This window comes from Branchiostoma lanceolatum, chromosome 8, assembly GCF_035083965.1.
Source record: "Branchiostoma lanceolatum isolate klBraLanc5 chromosome 8, klBraLanc5.hap2, whole genome shotgun sequence".
NCBI lineage: Eukaryota > Metazoa > Chordata > Leptocardii > Amphioxiformes > Branchiostomatidae > Branchiostoma > Branchiostoma lanceolatum.
The window spans coordinates 5211229-5229705 of NC_089729.1; the positions used below are offsets into that span (position 1 = coordinate 5211229).

The following is an 18477-nucleotide window of genomic DNA, read 5'->3' on the forward strand; positions in this document are numbered from 1 at the left end:
ATATCACTTACTCCCCTATACACCACTTAAAAATCATGACTATAGCACTTGAATGAAATTTGACTACAAGCTTTTGGCGGATTAATAAACTTTCCTCATTTACTATGCAAATTATATCCTTATTTGCATGATAAGTATTCAATTATGTAAAGTATCACGCAAACTATCCACATGCCAAAAATTACGATAATCCGTCAATCCCTGCTGGAGTTATTTATCTCCAAAGGTAACAACAAAAACGCCAACTGCAGTTCCAAACAAGCAGCTAGGGAACCTTAATTTACACCACTCATTTGCTGTCTCAGAAGCTATCTACCACCTGAAAATTATGAACCTGACCCTTCCAGAAAATTTTAGAGCTGTGTACCTAAACAAATTTTAGGTACGGGTACAGGTACAGGTACACGGGTTAAGGTACAGGTCCGGACCTGAACCTGTACCTAAACTACACTACCAAAAATGCTTTTTCTTATTTTTCTTGTTTTCTTGATTTTTCTTATTGAGAGAAAGATTTTCTTCCATAAAGAATTTCAAGAAAATCAAGAAACCTTACGGAAAACCTTTGAATGTTAGATCTTACATTAAGAGTTTTATTCTTGTTTTTCTTAGGTGAAGATAGGATTTCTAATATGATTTTTTATAAGCAAGAATATTCTAGAAATGCTAGTCAACCTTTCTTCCTTATTCTTCACACAATATTTGCTTCTTGTTTGGTCAAATGGAGTATTTTACAGAATTTACTCTTAAGATTTTTATTTTTGCCATACATGAATTTTTCTTTAGACTTTCATTTCACTAGGAAAAAATTCTTGACATTTCTTGTTTTCTTAATTTAGGAAGTCTGAGAAATATGATTCTTGCAATTCTTAGTAATTTCTTGACCAAATACAGTTATTTTCTTGACCAAATACAGTTAAGAAAAATGAGAAAATCAAGAAACTGTAAAACAAGTAATTCCCAAGTGTTTTTCTGTTCGAATTCCTTTTCCACAAAGTTAAAGAAAGATGATTCCTGCTTTTCTGTGTTATCTTAAGATGGAAAGTGAAATAAAAGTTCGAATTTGCATGGTTTCCTTTATTTTCTTAACATTGTAAAGTTCAAGAAGATAATTATTGTTTTTCTTGTAATAAGAAAATAAATTATGCTAATTCAATACTCCCATCATCCTTTGCTGTAAAGACAGTTTGAAAGTGAACCGTTGAGTTAATGGGCTCCGGCTGCATTTGCTTGATGTGCTCTTTAGATCTTACAATAATAGGGAAAGATGCGGCTAGTTTCGTGAGGACACTTTTTGGTATCATGTGGGACTCACTACACAACGTAGATGACTTGTTTAAAGTTCCAAAATGCTTCCTCAGGCCAACGCCATCAACAGATATGCTCCAGGTATGTTATAGCCTGTCTTGCATGAAAATAACTTATTTCCCAAGTAGATACTCTAAGTTTTGTGTTTGTGGCTACATGATACAGCCAACCAGTAATTGCAGAACATGTACGTTTAGTGCAGTTATACCTAAAAGGTACTAAAAAAGTTAAAGTATATCATTTTCAAGCAAATGCACAAGCCCCCCCTCCCCCTACATGTATACAGGGGAGGGGGGCGATATAAGAAATGACAGTCACTAAGTCTTTGTGTGTTTTTCTAGGCTTAGAAACCTTTGTTGTGTTTGTGGTTGCATGCCAACCAGTAATTGCAGAACATGTACGTTAAGTGCAGTAATACCTACAAGGTTCTAAAAAGTATAAATATAACATTTTCAAGCAAATGCACAAGCCCCCATCCCCATGCATGTATAAGGGGGAGGGGGGCGATGTAGGAAAATGACAGTCATCCTCATCGTCATCTGTTTTTGTGTGTTTTTCTAGACTTGGAAACCTGTTGGACCAAAGAAGATGCCCCCGTCTCAAGTTTGGAAAATATTTCAACAATAACAAGTCAATGATTATAAGAACGACAGCTACAACACTGCAGAACTCACAATTTTAGAATGACAGTTAGTTATTTGTATGAGCACAGAGAAAATGTGCTTTTATCACAGCATCAAATGTGAAACATTTATCGAAACAATTGTATTGCAAACTGGTTAATCTTTGCAATCCTTGGTTAAGAATGGGCGTTAGAAAGAAAAATCCAAAACTGTGTATTAAACAATTAGATCAATAATAATAAATATGATTGGAACATGTTTACATTATATTATCATTGATTTATTAAATGGTATTCTTGATTCAAGACCCCCATCTTAGTTCAAGAAACTGTTTCTAGGTTTAAGGAATTTATTCTTGAGGACAAGAAGGTATTCCTAAAACAAGAACCTCACTCTTAGTGCAAGAAACTCATTCTAGGTGTAAGAAATTCATTCTTGAGGACAGAAAGGTATTCCTATTACAAGAACCTCACTCTCAGTGGAAGAAACTCATTCTAGGTGTAAGAAATGCATTCTTGAGGTCAGAAAGGTATTCTTATTTTAAGAACCTCGCTCTCAGTGGAAGAAACTCATTCTAGATGTAAAAATTTATTATTGAGGACAGAAAGGTATTCCTATTTCAAGAACCTCACTCTTAGTGCAAGAAACTCATTCTAGGTGTAAGAAATTCATTCTTGAGGTCAGAAAGGTATTCCTATTTCAAGAACCTCGCTCTCAGTGGAAGAAACTCATTATAGATGTAAGAAATTCATTCTCGAGGACAGAAAGGTATTCCTATTTCAAGAACCTCACTCTTTGTGCAAGAAACTCATTCTAAGTGTAAGAAATGCATTCTTGAGGACAGAAGAAATAAGGAAATGTCAGTGAGGACGTAACAAATATAAACTTTTTCTTAGAATATTTTTCTCTGAATTTATTATATCTTAGATAAAAATTCTGTGCCATAGAAGAATCATTACAACAAGAAAATTTATTTCGAGGTTTCTAGTTGATGTGTGTGAGAAAAAACAACTTGGTCAGAGAAAAATATTCTAAGAAAAAGTTTATATTTGTTACGTCCTCACTGACATTTCCTTATTCGTTCTTATTCTTGCACACAGAATAATTTTCTTTCTGGAAGATAATTTTTCTTCAACAAAGAAAAAACAAGAAAAAACAAGAATGTCTTTTTTTGTAGTGTACTTGTTTGGAAAATGCTAGATTTTCAATAAGGACAAAAGCATGTTTGAACTGGTAAAAACATAATATTTGATTGTGCTAGGTATTATTTTTATGAAAACACAGATGAAAATTTGACTCCAGCCATGCAGATGTGTTTTCTGTGCCTTTAGAGTGGCTTTAGAGCACTGCCACGGTAATTTCATAGTAATTTTATCTGTCAAAGTGGCCATCCCCTGAGTCAGGTCCAGTACAGATACAGCAGGGTCAGGTATTTTGGACCTGTACCTAATTGATTGTACCCAGTACTGTATCGGTACACACTGTACCGGTACACAGCTCTTGAAAATTTGGCCTCAAACTTTGAAGCTCCGCTGCAGTACCTTAAATACCTGCTAGGAGGCCCATTATCAAACTTGACCTTCCTCTTTGACACCCCTACCCATTCACTAGATATCATGCACAACCATCAACAGCTCATCGAGTTATGCTGGCGACATACAAACTCACACACACAAAGCATGCTGCAGTACTGTAGGAAAGCGCTAGATAAATCATTTTTGAACTTGACCTCCGTTCCCACAGCCCCTACTCACCTACCTAAAATCATGACGATCCATTAACGTTTCCGTCCCTCTTTTGCCTACATACAAACACACAAAAATGCGTCTGCTGCAGTACTGTTGGAAAACGCCAGGTGAATCATTTTTGAACTTGACCTTCCTTTGCACAACCACTACACACCTACAGAAAATTATGAAGATCCATCAAAGGTTTCTCGAGTTATGCTCTTGACATACAAACAGACCCAGCCGACAGCTGGCTTAACCAAAATCATAATCTTCTTGGCGAAGATAAAAAAACATGGCAAAGTAGAAAGCCTGACAAAAACACCTGAAAACAACTCAAAAACCATTCCTCTGCTTGGAGAGTAGTTTAGAATATCACTTTGACTACTTTAACAATTCGATAAACAGCAAATACAAACCATCTTCACACTGTACGTTGGCTGTCTCCAGGACCTGTCTCTCTGTCCCAGAACGGAAATTTGCTTGTTGGAACGGACATTTTACTCCGTCTGTCCAAAGGTCCAAAGTTCAGGACATGCAATTGATGAAAATGTACTTTTGTAAGCTTAGAATAAAAATCAATACCATGGGCTCCAAAAGAATGAGTAGGACAATAAAACATGTAAAGCTGGAGACAGTCCTGCACTGTACAGTTACTGTACAGCGCAGGGCAGTGCAGTGGAGTAAAATGTCCGTTCCAACAAGAAAATTTCCGTTCTGCGACAGAGAGACTGTACTACCTATTAGGCTCATTGCTTTGTAGTGATTCTTGAAGAAGGTCCCTGATTGTTTCTAATGTCTCTGGGGATGCCTTCTGTGATTGGTTGTTGCTCTTAGACGGTTTCACGCATTCCTGGAGGGCTTTGTTGAGCCGATCTGCGATGGCTGCAGGAGGGGAGCGTAACAAACCGCTGAACGGAACACCGTGGTGCCCCACGAATATTTTCTCGCAGATGGCCTGGGTGAAGGGATGTAAAAAGGTTAAGGTAGTCTCATTTGATGCCATTCCATGAAGAGAGGATTTCAGATCAAAAAGCGTCCTTATGATGAAAGGACGACAGAATTCCAGACACGCCAGCACTAAGCCATGCATGTGCGGCCAAAGGACTGTGGGTTTTGAACCAATCACACCGGGAAGGACCCCTACTCTTTTCGATAAGTGCGGTGGGTTATTTAACATGCTTGAGGTGTGGCTCTCCTCAAACACGGGACCTCCATTTAACATCCTATCTGAGGGACGTCCCTAACTGAAGCTAGGTATTCATTTGCACCTGACTGAAGGGAGGAGATTCATGTAAAGTGCCTTTCCTAAGGGAACAGGGAACCCCAGATTCGAACTCAGTACATCTGGCTTCTGGGGTCAAACACCCTGCCACTGCGCCACCGCGACGCCACGTAATTTGTGATTACATGAATCATTGCATTACGAACCCACCTGTAAGTTGTTGTTTGCCCTGTGTTCTGAACATCTCCTACGTGACAAGTCACATGAAGACGTGCAGTAAACAAAGTCACAGTCTTCATTCTTCGTACAGTTTCCCTGTCCTAGAATTCCCCGCATCTTGGTCTCAAAGAACGCCATGTCCACATCTATTGCTTGAATTGTCAAGTCTGCCGACACGCCATAGTTTTTAGGCTTTACGTCGCACAGATGAAGTGGTTCAGTGTGGAAAGTATTCAAGTCTGTTAAGAATGTTAGGAAGCTAAGCGCAACCTTAGCACGTTTGTCCCAGTCTGTTGCTGATTTGATTATTTCTCTGCCCGTTTTGAAGTTAAGCCACCGTGGGCTGAGTGTGTCACCAGGAGGGGTGTACTCCATGACGTAAAAATGTCCGCAAGATCCGTAAATCTTCGGAAAATGCTTGTTTCCTTGAAAGTACTGCATCGTGAGGTATTCGTCTTGCTGTAACAGTGACCACAGGCTCTCCATGGTCGCCACACTCATTGTCTCATGAATTTTCCATGGCATTTGCCACATCTTCTGTACAGTTTCCATCACAGCAGCATACGGAATATCCACTTCAAGCATTGCTCGTAGCTGATTTTTGACCACCATCAGAAAGGTTGCCATATCTGGTTGCAAACTGACTGTTTTACCTTGACTGTCAGTGTGCCTTGAGATTAATGAATTGTACTCTTGTAGATGACTGTATTGGGATTTGAGAATGACTTTTTCTGTGTTCCATTCGGCAAGCATGACCTTTTTCCCTTTCCTGTAGTTGAGACATTCCCTGAAGATGATTGAATGTGCTGTGCACATATCTGGGCATAGGTTTCCTGTTACCTTGTTCCTTGTGTACTCTTCACACTGTAGAAATGAAGAAGAAAATTATAGTTCCTTCTGAAATTTTCATTAATATGATTTGTTACATTATCAATTATAAGCTTATTCTTAGATTTGTTTATTGTTGATTTTGCATATAACAAGTTATTACAGAATAAATGATAACAGTACAACTGTGAAAAGGAAGCCAGAAGCTTGGAATGTGTTGGCCACCTTTAGAAAATTAACAATACTTTATCTATTTAACGTTATCTATTTATTCATTTATAGAAGAAACTATTATTCTAATCCAAATGAAAAAAATCAAATTAAATATCATAAAAGAATGCATATACTACATAATGAAAATGTCAAGTCAAAAAGTGTACCTTTCTTGTGCACCCTGCTATAGATTCTTAACCGTCGAAGCTTCTCACGTTGGTGTTAATCCCCAAAGCTGTGTTCTGCTACCTTCCACAACAGTGCCCCCCTCCCCCTTCAACTTTATACACATGTATAACTACACATTAAAAGTAAGTAACACATCACACATGGCACATACCAGCTTCTTAAGTGTATCCCTTGACTCCTGGTCTGCACATCGGTGCGCTTTAAACCTCCAGACCACGAACAGAACTGCGAGAAGGACTAGAAGCGAAAGTCCTGCGAACACAAACTTGCAAAGTCGCTTCCGGGTTCGCGGTGCCATGGTTATACCCTTGGCTAGTGACCGCTTCTATTGGCCATGGCGCTAGTTTGGGGCACCAAAATCGTCAACTCGACATTGCTTACTCCGTTAGATCAAGGACATGTATAGGGAAAACTTTAGAACGTTTCTTTGCATCGTAATACGTGAAAACAGTTTCAGTTTATACCGCCAAAAACTTCAAACTTGGCACGGAATTTCTTTTGGGATGTAAGATTTGACAGCATAGGGGCGTTGACATGTCAGTACAGTAGTTTTTTTCTTAAAATAGTAAACTTGTATCAAAAAGAAGAAAAAAATGTATTCAACATGTATGAAATTATTATTTTTAGTAAAAAATGTTGTTCAAACATTCTTAGTTGTTTCTTTGTAACGTTTTAAGTCATTATTGAAGTTTACAAAAAACCCTTTATTGTATTTGGTTTGTCCAAGGCCGGCATCTAGACAAAACCTAGCGCGATATTCATCCATAAACGCACACTTTCCTGAATATTTTGGAAACGTATAAAGCTCTCTGACCGTAGACGATATATATTTCGAAAAAGTGTCAAAAGTTACAAAACTATGACAAGTGCTAGTGTGAAAACGAAACAAGTCAAGCCATACATGTATCAAAGTGCTGCCGAAAAAAAAAGCAAATTTTGATTTATGGATGACATTCTCTGAACACGCCAAATCTATTGCGAGAACGTGGAAAAACCCACAAGATTCCTTAATCTTTAAAAGAGAGACCATAAACCTAACAAGAATAAAAAAACGGGATCACGTGCCAACAAGTATTTTATTACTGTAATCAATAAGTTAAGAAACTTCGGTGACAGTATCAGTACAACTATATACCTAGTCCGTGACATCTACAACAGTACGCGTTTTCAACAGCAAGATGATTTCTTTTTGTGTGACGTTTGGAGTGATATTAAGAAGTACAATGTAGTGTCAATAAATAGAAAATAAAAGATGATGATTAAACATTAATGATAATTAAATATTATAATAGGCATGTGCATGACTTCAGTATATTTTGCTCACCGCAGTCTTTCCAAGGTAAATACAAGTACTAGTACACGTAGTAAAATAGTGAGTAAAAACTTGTGAATGGGAGGCCCTTTTTCCAACAAGTTGGATGAAACAGGAGCGGCGATGCCGAGACTAACAAATAAAATCGGTTTGGCTTAATTGTTTCTTTTGCAGCACTTTCATTAAAGTGCAAAGGATACTCCAGAAAACCTCCATTGATATCAACCCTCCGGATTACATAAATCCGCCACTTTGGAAAACAGCAGATTTGAGAAATCCCTAGTGCAGCACCCCCAAGGTATGTACAGTGTAGATGTACAGGAGTGCATTATACTTGGGACGTTGGGTTCGAGATCTGTTTGGACGTATCTTTTCGGGGTTGCGGAATTGTGTACCCTTGTGGAATTATGTTAGTAGATGTTAGCATAAAGGTTAGGATAACGTAAATGAAAGTATGAATACACGTTGTGGTTCTCTATCAAGACTCTCATTTTAGTTGGATTTAAGAAAAGTTGGGGTTGGGAAATGAACGTTAGCCTTCATGAACGTTATGCATCCAGGTAATAAGATATGCAACGTAACATTTACTCAACTGGGATATATTTTGGGAATGGCCAGTTTTGACCGTTTCCAAAATGTGTCCAGTTGCTTGAGTAACTGATACCTTGCTCCTGAGCGTTAGCGTTTCAAGTTTTAGTCCTGGTCGCATATTCAGGCGTAATATTCTTCATTGTAACACAGTTTGTCCAAATCTTAACACACGCACGCACGCAAACAAACACTCTCACACACTAGAGTTCCCGACCGGAGTCTGTAGATTTAAAGATATTCGTTTAAAAGACAGAACTTTTCAACTACGACTCATATAAAGATTTGACTTGAGACTCGGGATTTATAAATGGGAGAAGACTCTAACATATTCTTACTAGCAGAGACAAATGTATATATTTACATATTAGGGTCATTAACACATTTTGCTTTTGATTAAAACGACATGAAATCCTTTCTTAACCTTATACCAAACATCAAAAATGATTCAGGTCTTAGGTTTGCCTTGTCAGCCTTTCTGTACAATATGCAGCTTATCTAGAGTCTTATTGCTCATTAGAAATGACTGTTGAGTCATGACGGCAAGTTGTCCTAATTAGGACTAATTAGCATAAAATACCAATCATTTTTTTCTTACTATGTGAATTTTTTTAAAATCAAAACTTGATCTGAAAATTTCAAGACTGAAGCATGGATAGTTCTAGAGTTATAGTAAAAATATGTGGATAATTGTGCATTTCTGGTCTTTTATGGTGCCATGATTAATCTGACCTTTGCCAATGAAACCATGGAACTTCTAAAAATTCTAGAAAATCTTAACTTATTAGTCGTAATGTCAAACCGAAAAAAGCACTATGACCGGGAAGACTTGATCTGTAAAACTGAACCATTTTCAATAACATTCAACTTTATATGCAAAATTTTGGTGTGCTATGCCTGTTCTTGGCAGCCTGATTGGAGTTTCTGTCTGCAGAGATCTGGGATCTCTACCAGCCAATTCTTCCACGTCGCCTGTCATATACTACAAGTTCATGTATATGTTAATAAATGTTATCCACAGTAGGCCCCGGAATTAAGGCGTCGCCAAAAAACACGCTGGTCTCCTGGGATTTAAACCGCTGTGCATTGTGGGAAGGTGTACCCGCGCAAATCAAGTGACAGTCATTTCTAGTCAAAATGGCGGAACAAATGTGTCCTTGCGCTGGGCCGTCTGTTTTCCGCCGAAATTTCGCCAATAGTATGAACAACAGCGGTCCTAGCGTGAGTTCACCAGCACGGTAAGGACTTGAACGTTATTCTGAGTGAAATTTGTGGAGGTGTATGTCGTTTTTTGATGAATATGGAAGCGAAATTCCATGTGAGGAACGGTTTTGTTGGTCGGCGGAAGTCTCGAGAAGAAAGCGTGTCAGTTGTTATTTGTGGTTTCAAAAATGGTTTGTGGTCAGTTCATATTTTGGATTACTGTACTCGGAGGAAGATGTTGTATTTTGGAGTGTCGTAGTTTGTACGAAACGATCCTGTTGTCGGTTCATTTTGGCGGGCTTTCCGGACCATAGCAGGCCGACATCGATGCAAATTATTTGCATATGTGTGTACGTGCGCGATAATCAGTCATTTGTTATGGGCCGACAAGTGACACCGGGACACCAAGTTATCCTGTTATTTAGGAGCACATAGAGTATTTCCAAGCCTTTCTAATGTGTACATTGAGTCTTAAAAGCGAAGGGAGATTTCCAGCGAAACGACGGTCCGAACTGATGATTCGAATATTTCACGATCGTAAAGCCCTTCGGCCAACTTCCGCATGCGAGTGGCGTCACTTCCTGTTCGTAACTACAAACTTCGCCCACTGTTTTTCACGATATTTTATGGGAAGTGTGAAAAATGTAGGTCCAACAGTCAAACTGCAGTTACCTACAGATATTTTCTGATTAAAAACAGAAGATAGGGTTGTTTATAAGTCTGCTGTATTTTCATAAGATTTATTGATTACGTCGACAGATGCGAAAAATGTGGCCAATGGTTCCACGGACATTGCCAGAGTGTTGACACACAATATTATGAAGAGTTGGCAGACTCAAACATTCATTGGTATTGCGCAATATGTGGTAGTCCCAACAGTAGAACTGTGTTTGATCTACATGGAATTGACTGGTCGGGGTCATCACTTCATGATTCGTCCCTAAATTCCTGTAAAACACCAACTGATCTTCAGTTCAAACCTCAACATACATCTACTCCCTCAAGAAGTAGCCAACAAGACAAGTGGAGAGATAGACCTTTACGTATTTTAAATATTAATTTCCAGTCAGCTAGCTCAAAAAGATCAGAACTTCCACACCTTTTGGAAAGTCTAAAACCTGATATAGTCATTGGATCAGAGACTTGGCTAGATCCAACGATTGTAAGTACAGAATTCTTCCCAGATTTGTATAGAGTATACAGGAAAGATAGAGGAGGACGTGGGGGAGGTGTGTTGATTGCCGTCCACAACAACATTGACAGTTTTGCAGCCCCGGAGCTGGAGGTGGACAATTGCGAACTCCTGTGGGTACGCATCAAGTTGAGAGGTAGGCGAGCCCTCTATGTTGCTGCCTTTTACAGACCGGACGTTGGCGACGAGCCTAGTCTGATACACTTGGCTACATCACTTCAGAGGGCATCTCAGTTACAGAATGCTTTCCTTCTCATAGGGGGTGATTTCAATCTCCCCGGATGGGATTGGACCACAACCACCTTAAAACCAAAGGCACCTCATCCCCGTCTTCATCAGGACTTCCTTAGTATGCTGTATGACAATGGTTTAGAACAAATGGTCAAGCAACCAACTAGGGAAGCCAACACTTTGGACCTGTTCTTAACAAACTTTCCCGACTTGGTCCCCCGGGTAGAGGTGGTACCTGGACTTTCAGACCACTGTATACCGTACTGTGAAATTAGCACCAGTGCTAGGAGAAAGAAACAATCTCCACGCCAGATCCCCCTGTACAATAAGGCAGATTGGGACAGTCTGAGAGCTGCAGCCATAGAACTTAGTACAGAAATTCAGGGAAAACATGACAATTTTACAACAGAAGAGCTATGGGTTACCTTTAAAGACTCTTTACTCGCAGCAGTTAAGATGCATATACCACACAAAGTGGCAAGGACCAAGACTGACCAGCCTTGGGTCACGCCAAGTATCCGGAAGCTCATCAATAGACGGAATAGGAAATACCGTCAGATGAAGAAAACCGGATCGGCCTCACTGAGAGACGAGGTGAAGGTACTACGCCACACTATCCAGCGACAGATTCGCCGGAGTTACTGGAGCTACCTGAACTCAGTCTTTACCGAAGAAACAGCGGCTGGTCAGCCGGGTAAGAGGTTTTGGACATACATTAAAAAACAGCGCTCGTCCAATGTGGGCGTGGCACCACTCAAAAAGGATGGTCACTTGACTTCAAACCCTCAGGAGCAAGCAGAACTGCTAAACGACCAGTTCCAATCTGTCTTTGGGGAGGGTAGACAATACACTGATGAAGAATTTGAACAGAAAACTGGTATGCAAAACACTGATATCCCAGCAATGGACAATATAAACATCAACTGCGAGGGTGTGAGGAAACTCATGAAGAAACTTGATCCTCACAAAGCAGGAGGACCAGACGGTATAAGCACCAGAGTGCTGCGGGAGCTTGCAACAGAACTAGCACCAGCACTCACAGTCATCTTTCAGTCCTCTTTAACAACGGGGTCAGTCCCAAAGGACTGGAGGAGGGCTTATGTCACGCCAATCTTCAAAAAAGGAGAACAATATAACCCTGCTAACTATAGACCCGTATCATTGACATGTATTGTATGCAAAATTATGGAGCACATTGTGGTTGGCTCTGTAATGCGACACTTTGAAACCTATTCCATCTTGAATGACAGTCAGCACGGATTTCGACCAGGTCGTTCTTGTGTGAGCCAGCTCCTGGACTTCTCAGAGGAGATAACAACCAACTTGGAAAGTGGAAAGCAGACCGACGTCCTTGTAATGGATTTTGCAAAGGCGTTTGACCGCGTCAACCACAGTCTGCTTATCCACAAGCTCCGACGCTACGGTATCCAAGGTACCGCGCTGTCATGGATAGACAGTTTCCTCAAAGATCGGTGCCAGGCGGTCCGGGTTGACGGACACCTTTCCTCATTCATAGAAGTCAGGTCTGGAGTCCCGCAAGGCTCTGTATTAGGTCCCTGCCTATTTCTAGCATATATAAATGACCTACCAGAGAAGTTGACAGCACTGGCTCGACTGTTTGCGGACGATACAGCAGTGTATAAGGTTGTAGTAAACAGCAAGCAACAAGACCAACTACAACAAGATCTCCAACACCTTGCAGAATGGGAGAGGAGTTGGGACATGCAGTTCCACCCAGCCAAGTGCGTGTCCATGGCGGTTACCAGGAGTAGGACACCACTATCCCGTTCTTACGTACTACATGGTCACACCCTAGAAACAGTCCGCACAGTAAAGTACCTAGGAGTCACAATGAGTCACGATGGTACGTGGGATCACCACATCAACAACATGGCAAACAAAGCGAACAGGGTCCTGGGTTTCCTCAGAAGAAACCTGAAAATTAGTTCTACCAGTATTAAGGAAAAGGCTTACAAAGCCTTTGTTAGACCACTCCTAGAGTACGCGTCCAGTGTATGGGACCCGTACACCCAGAAGAGCATTGCCAGGTTGGAATCGGTACAACGACGGGCTGCTAGGTTTGTGCTGAACCGTTACCACAACAAGTCAAGTGTGGGTAGCATGTTGCTACAACTGGGCTGGGAACCGCTTGAGCAGCGACGCAGGACACAAAGGCTCGAGGTGTTCTGCAGGATCAGAGATGGTCTCGTCGAGTGTCCGGTCATAAGGGACAAGATAGTCCCAGCACCTCCGCGTGGACGCCGCATGTACACTGAACAGTTCACAAGGATTAAGACCAGAACACTGTACAGGGCAGAGTCCTTTCTGCCCAGAACCATCTGGGACTGGAACAACCTCCACAAAGACGAAGTGGAGGCGGTGGTTGCGGCCACAGGTCCAGTTTAAACAGCAGCAGGGAAATAAGACCCCCTCCTCCCTTGGATACTGACATGGATTGGATACAGACTATGATTTTTTGGACACTGGACATGATATAAAGTAACTGGAACGACTATGAGCAGGATGCACTACTTACTTGCGATAATACTCATCAACAAGAGTGTGCGCAGTAACGGCAAGACAAGAAGACAAGATAAATTTATTTGCCAGGCTCTGGGACTTATTTGAAAGTGAATTTGGTCTTGTATCAATACGGATTAGATTATGTTAGTCAGACTCAGAAATATGGTCCTAATAGTTAAACAAACAAACAAACTAACTAACAAAGCAAGTCTTATTATCCAGATAATGCTGTAAATAATGTAGTATACATGTGTGACTTAGGGCTGTGTTAGTGTGTACCTAATTAAAGTAAATCAAAAATTCAAGTACAGTACAGGTACAGCAGTTTACGTACAGGTCAGGACCTGTACATGCACCTAGTTAAAGTAGTAGTTTTGTCGATTTTCTGTATGTTAAACATGTAGCCAACTGTCTTTTTTAGGGCTGGAATTTCAATGATTTTTTTAATAGAAATATCAGCCATACATTTTTGCTATTTGCAAAAAAGAAATATTCAAACCTATGTTGTTTTGCTGATGTAAAGGTCCAAAGCCTGGTTTATAAACTATCATTTATTCAGCTTTTAGCAATTTGAGTTTTGCTTTAGGTTTCATTGTAATTTCCCAAAATTTGTTATTATTGAAATTTGTATTTTATTATAAGGCCTAGGGAAAAGATGTTGTGATTCCTATTACGGTCCAGAAAAAAATTAGGGTTGATAGGTAGGGATTCCCTGTTTTTTTTTACTGGTGACATCAAATGCACTGACTGTTGGTCTTACAGTGCTTGGGCCAGCCTCCTCACCAGTGCACTAAATTCTCATGTATGCGCTGCCCGGAGTTGAACAAAATCTAAGAAAAGCACCCCCGGAATAAAATTACCAATTGGAAAAGTGACAAGGGTTTCTTGGTCCAAATTTTCTACTTGCAAATAATTACCGCAAAATCGACTTCTTAGGACCAAAATTTAGGTAGCGCACTGCGCAACCTGGATTAAGAAATGACTTGCACGAAACAAAATATTGTTGCACTGTGCAACTGCGCAAGCAAATATAATTTTTCGCACTCTGTTTTTCATCACTCAAGTTCAGATGTCAGATCGGAAATTTTATGTCTTTATTTAATTTTATATTTTATTGATTTATATTCATTACATCATGTATGAAGCCTTGGAAAAATAATTGTACAGAAAATGGGTTTTATTTCATTGTGCACTATCTATGTTCCGAACAGAGCTAGAAATTGGAAAACTGGTGCGTATAACCCAGAAATGTTCAGAAGGTATGCAGAGAGAATTTTGGGTGCACAACATAACGTAAAGCAGGATCGTCAGCAAATTCCATCAAGATATGTTGGCGGCTTGGCGCACCAGTGTACCTTCAGTCAAAAATCAGGTGCATTTGTCAATGCACTAGACTAGTAGTAGTGCATATGCACCCAGTATTTCGGGCTCTTGTTGATGTTTTATCATCATTGTCTATTTGTTTCCTTTTACTCAGAGCTGGACCAGTCCTCAGTGAGGATGAACAGTGGGTGGTGATGCAGCTGAGCCAAGTCTTCCCACACCTCAGCCAGAGGGTTCTACGGGCTGCTGTCACCGCCGACGACCAGGCAGAACTCTTAGCTAGGTAAGGGCACTTCTGCAGGGATCTCCCCAGAAACATACCAGGCTTCGCGAATCTGGACTCACATTAGTATGGGATTGATGACAATTTGTGAAGTCTGGTATAAAGTCTGCGAATCCGGCTTCAATTGGGGAGGGGTCAAGCCCTATCCTCGAATTAGTGATTCAAGCTGAATCACCAAGCTGAATGGAGTCTTGGTGGAGTCTATTTCCTGGGAGTTAAGTTTTACATCTTATCTAAAATTGCAGTCTAAAGCGGTCCCCCGAAAGTGCGAAATGGAACGAAATGGAACGAAATGGAACGAAATGGAACGAAATGGAACGAAATGGAACGAAATGGAACGAAATGGAACGAAATGGAACGAAATGGAACGAAATGGAACGAAATCAAACGAACTAAAACATATGTAACATTATAAAATGAAATACCAGTAGATAGCGAAATATAAGGAACGTTGTAACATTCAGAGTAGACCGGAACAGGAAGTAAAATACATAATATAATGTGTTTTATTTCTTGAATCTATTTGATAATACTAAATACAACGTTTTTGCCGCGTTTTTGTGGCTAGATTCTTCCCTGAAAATGGGGGCACCGCGTGCAAAGAGCTCGGCCGCTCTTCCTTGATTTTACCAACTATCTGCAAATGAACTGCTGGAAATAGCAGGGGAAACAAGCTAACGGAACTGAGTATCGAAGTTAGGACTAGATTATACAGAAGTTGATGGTAACATTGCATCTCATAATTCACCAAGAGGGCATGAGGCAAGCGTAATTTCATTATTCATACAGCGTGTTTGCGTGTTGTGTGAGCCGTGAAATACATTTCCTGCTCGTTCACACCCTCCCTTTGTTTTGCCGTGAACAAGGAAGCAGAAATGTCTCCAGAGGTAGTTCCCAGTCCACGTCCGTGATTGAATGGAGTGTGAAGTGTCACATTGGTGACGCAGCGCAGAGCTGCATTTGCATATCATTAACGGAGGGGTCCATTCTTCCACAGCCGACCAGCCGAACAATTGGTTGTATATAAAATCGTTGTTGCGCATATATGCATGTGCTACGTACTAGTTATGGACTAAACCCGTATGTAAATAAAACTGAGAAGTCGGAGTTTGATTCAACCTGTCGGTAGCACGCCCACGTGCACAGTTACGGTGCGCTGGCAACAGTGGCGGTTCATTTGCATGCGGGGCTCCATTTGCAACACGCAAACACGCTGTATAAATAATGAAATTACGCTTGCCTCATGCCCTCTTGGTGAATTATGAGATGCAATGTTACCACCAACTTCTGTATAATCTAGTCATTACTTCGATATTTGTTTGCTTGTTTTCCCTGCTATTTTTTGCAGTTCATTTGCAGATCTTTGGTAAAATCAAGGAAGAGCGGCCGAGCTCTTTGCACGCGGCGCCCCCATTTTCAGGGAAGAATCTAGCCACACAAACGCGGTAATACGTTGTATTTAGTATTATCAAACAGATTAAAGAAATAAAACACGTTATGTTATGTATTTGTTTCCTGTTCCCGTCTACTGTGAATGTTACAACGTTCCTTATATTTCGCTATCTACTGGTATTTCATTTCATAATGTTACATATGTTTTAGTTCGTTCCATTTCGTTCCATTTCGTTCCATTTCGTTCCATTTCGTTCCATTTCGTTCCATTTCGTTCCATTTCGTTCCATTTCGTTCCATTTCGTTCCATTTCGTTCCATTTCGCACTTTCGGGGGTCCCGTCTAAAGAGACAAAAAAGATATTCAGCAGAAAATTTGCAGTGTACAGAGTTTTAGAAAATTTTGAAGACTGGCCACATGATCTAGTAGCAATCTCTAGTCAATCAGAATTCTATGCTTTTCAGAGAATTTGCTCCCCAGGGGAGGTGGCACATGGTCAGGGCATGGGCTGCAGCGCATTTGTATCCCTCTTTATACAAAGCCCTGGTTATATAGCTGTATTTTGCTCTCCCATCATACAGGCACATCCTGCTGAACAGATGTATCGACAGTCTATTGCAGAAGCAGGCCTCCCCAATCAGTATTTCTGATGGTAAGTAACTGTTTAGTGCCGTCTGTCTGGGTTTGAAGAGTTTGTTGATTGTTATGTATTACTCTTTAAAGACTGGTAGAGACTTTATTAAAAGAGACTTCGTTAATTTTTACAGGGTACACTTTGGGGGATAATGATAAGAATAAAGATGTATCTATATTTGAAACAGCCAGTATAATGGTTCTCACCAGAATTTTGTCGCAGCATGAGGGGTCAGGTACAGAAGACCAACTTTGCTTGGTGCAAGCCGCGCTTGGAACTTGCTGAAAACATGACCGCATTACAAATGCATGGAAATGGATAAATTAAATTTCGGACCAGTGAAAAGTTGGCTCAGGCCAGAAGATTTTTCTGCACTTGCCCTATAGAGCAGGTGAATTTTTTAAAACTTGTCCAACCCTGCTTTACCTTTCCATCTTTTTTTTAGGTGAGGATGATGAAGATGTTCCAACAGGTGACTCGACCCTGGAAGACTTAGCAGAAGACATCGTCGACCTGACCACAAACCCAGGAGTTCAAGTTGGGAACCAGCACAGCCCTATCATAGATGCAGATGCTCACGGTACAGATGGGCTTTTTTAGCGTAGGAGTTTTGTTCTTTTAAATAAAGGAGTAGTAATAGTAGTATCCAGTATTGTCAGGGGCTCCCTGACACGGGTGGGCAGCAGTCGGCTAGACTCACACTGTGTTATCAGGTGGGTCTGTCCAGCGGGTCCACGCTGGTGAGGCCGCACACCTTAATGTCCTTCCTGACGCACTCCAACTAAGGTTTCCTTGGTCTACCACAACCTCTGTTGCCTGGCAACTGCAATTCTATGATTGTATTTTGAAAGGGCATTTTTTCTATGACTTGTACAACATTTTTCAAAGAGATACACAGTATTTGTCGAATTAAAAATGCAAATATGGCAGATTAAATCCCATAATCAACAAAAATTCAGAACATAGGCATCGACACTTCAGAATCGCATACTTGTGTACCAGAGTGGTCTCTCATGTTCAGTGATAACATTTGACATATTTCAGTGCCACATTTGTTCTGCCGGGTTGATAGATCAACAGATAGATATATTGATTCATGGATAGATGTGTTGATTTATATATTGATTGATAGATATATTGATTGATTGACATGTTCTCGTCGTTTAGTTGATCGATCTGGAGCGAGGCCCAAGAAGTTGCTCATTCCACCCCCTGTCCTGATCAATGAGTAAGTATCCTCTGATAATTTATTTTACGTAGGAGAGCCCATCTTTTAGTATGAAGATAAGGTTTACTGTGATTCTTGTTTCTTTCACTGTAACTTGTGTAAGTGTAACGTTATGTACGCTGTTTTCACGGTCACCTCTGTGCCGTCAACTTATCACGTGAAAAACCTGCTGTAATTATCTATGATTCCTTCACAAATCCGTTCTGTAAATCACTTGCCACCACCGTGAAGTTAAAGTG

General features: G+C 40.5%; 3 protein-coding genes and 1 long non-coding RNA gene across 4 annotated transcripts in view; 2 read left to right on the forward strand and 2 right to left on the reverse strand.

Moving 5' to 3' along the window:
• The window catches only part of LOC136440108 (transmembrane channel-like protein 7), a 382010-nt gene that overhangs the window by 110570 nt on the left and 252963 nt on the right, over positions 1-18477 (reverse strand). The window lies entirely within an intron of this gene.
• LOC136439930 (uncharacterized) lies at positions 443-2239 on the forward strand. The gene is made up of 2 exons (XR_010756598.1): positions 443-1386; positions 1867-2239. It is a non-coding gene; the product is annotated as an uncharacterized lncRNA (long non-coding RNA).
• Positions 4006-6824, reverse strand: LOC136440753 (divergent protein kinase domain 1C-like). Its single transcript, XM_066436858.1, has 3 exons — positions 6481-6824; positions 5091-5963; positions 4006-4613 (listed from the first exon to the last, which is right to left on the reverse strand). The coding sequence occupies exons 1-3, from the start codon at positions 6625-6627 to the stop codon at positions 4392-4394; spliced, it is 1242 nt and encodes a 413-aa protein (XP_066292955.1). The 5' UTR covers positions 6628-6824; the 3' UTR covers positions 4006-4391.
• Positions 9328-18477, forward strand: part of LOC136439638 (E3 ubiquitin-protein ligase RNF216-like) — a 32002-nt gene continuing 22852 nt past the window's right edge. Inside the window, exons 1-5 of the mRNA XM_066435110.1 lie at positions 9328-9467; positions 14856-14984; positions 16958-17028; positions 17456-17590; positions 18178-18238. Of these exons, the coding sequence (XP_066291207.1) occupies positions 9367-9467; positions 14856-14984; positions 16958-17028; positions 17456-17590; positions 18178-18238 (497 nt within the window). The 5' untranslated portion in view covers positions 9328-9366. The remainder of the gene's footprint in view (positions 9468-14855; positions 14985-16957; positions 17029-17455; positions 17591-18177; positions 18239-18477) is intronic.

Excerpts from the sequence above, each read along its gene's own strand:
- LOC136440753 (XM_066436858.1), bottom strand. The coding sequence starts at position 6,627 with ATGGCACCGCGAACCCGGAAGCGACTTTGCAAGTTTGTGTTCGCAGGA. Across the intron at positions 5,964-6,480 it reads GGGATACACTTAAGAAGCTG|TGTGAAGAGTACACAAGGAA; the intron begins GTATGTGCCATG and ends TCATTTCTACAG. Across the intron at positions 4,614-5,090 it reads GGGCAAACAACAACTTACAG|GCCATCTGCGAGAAAATATT; the intron begins GTGGGTTCGTAA and ends CCCTTCACCCAG.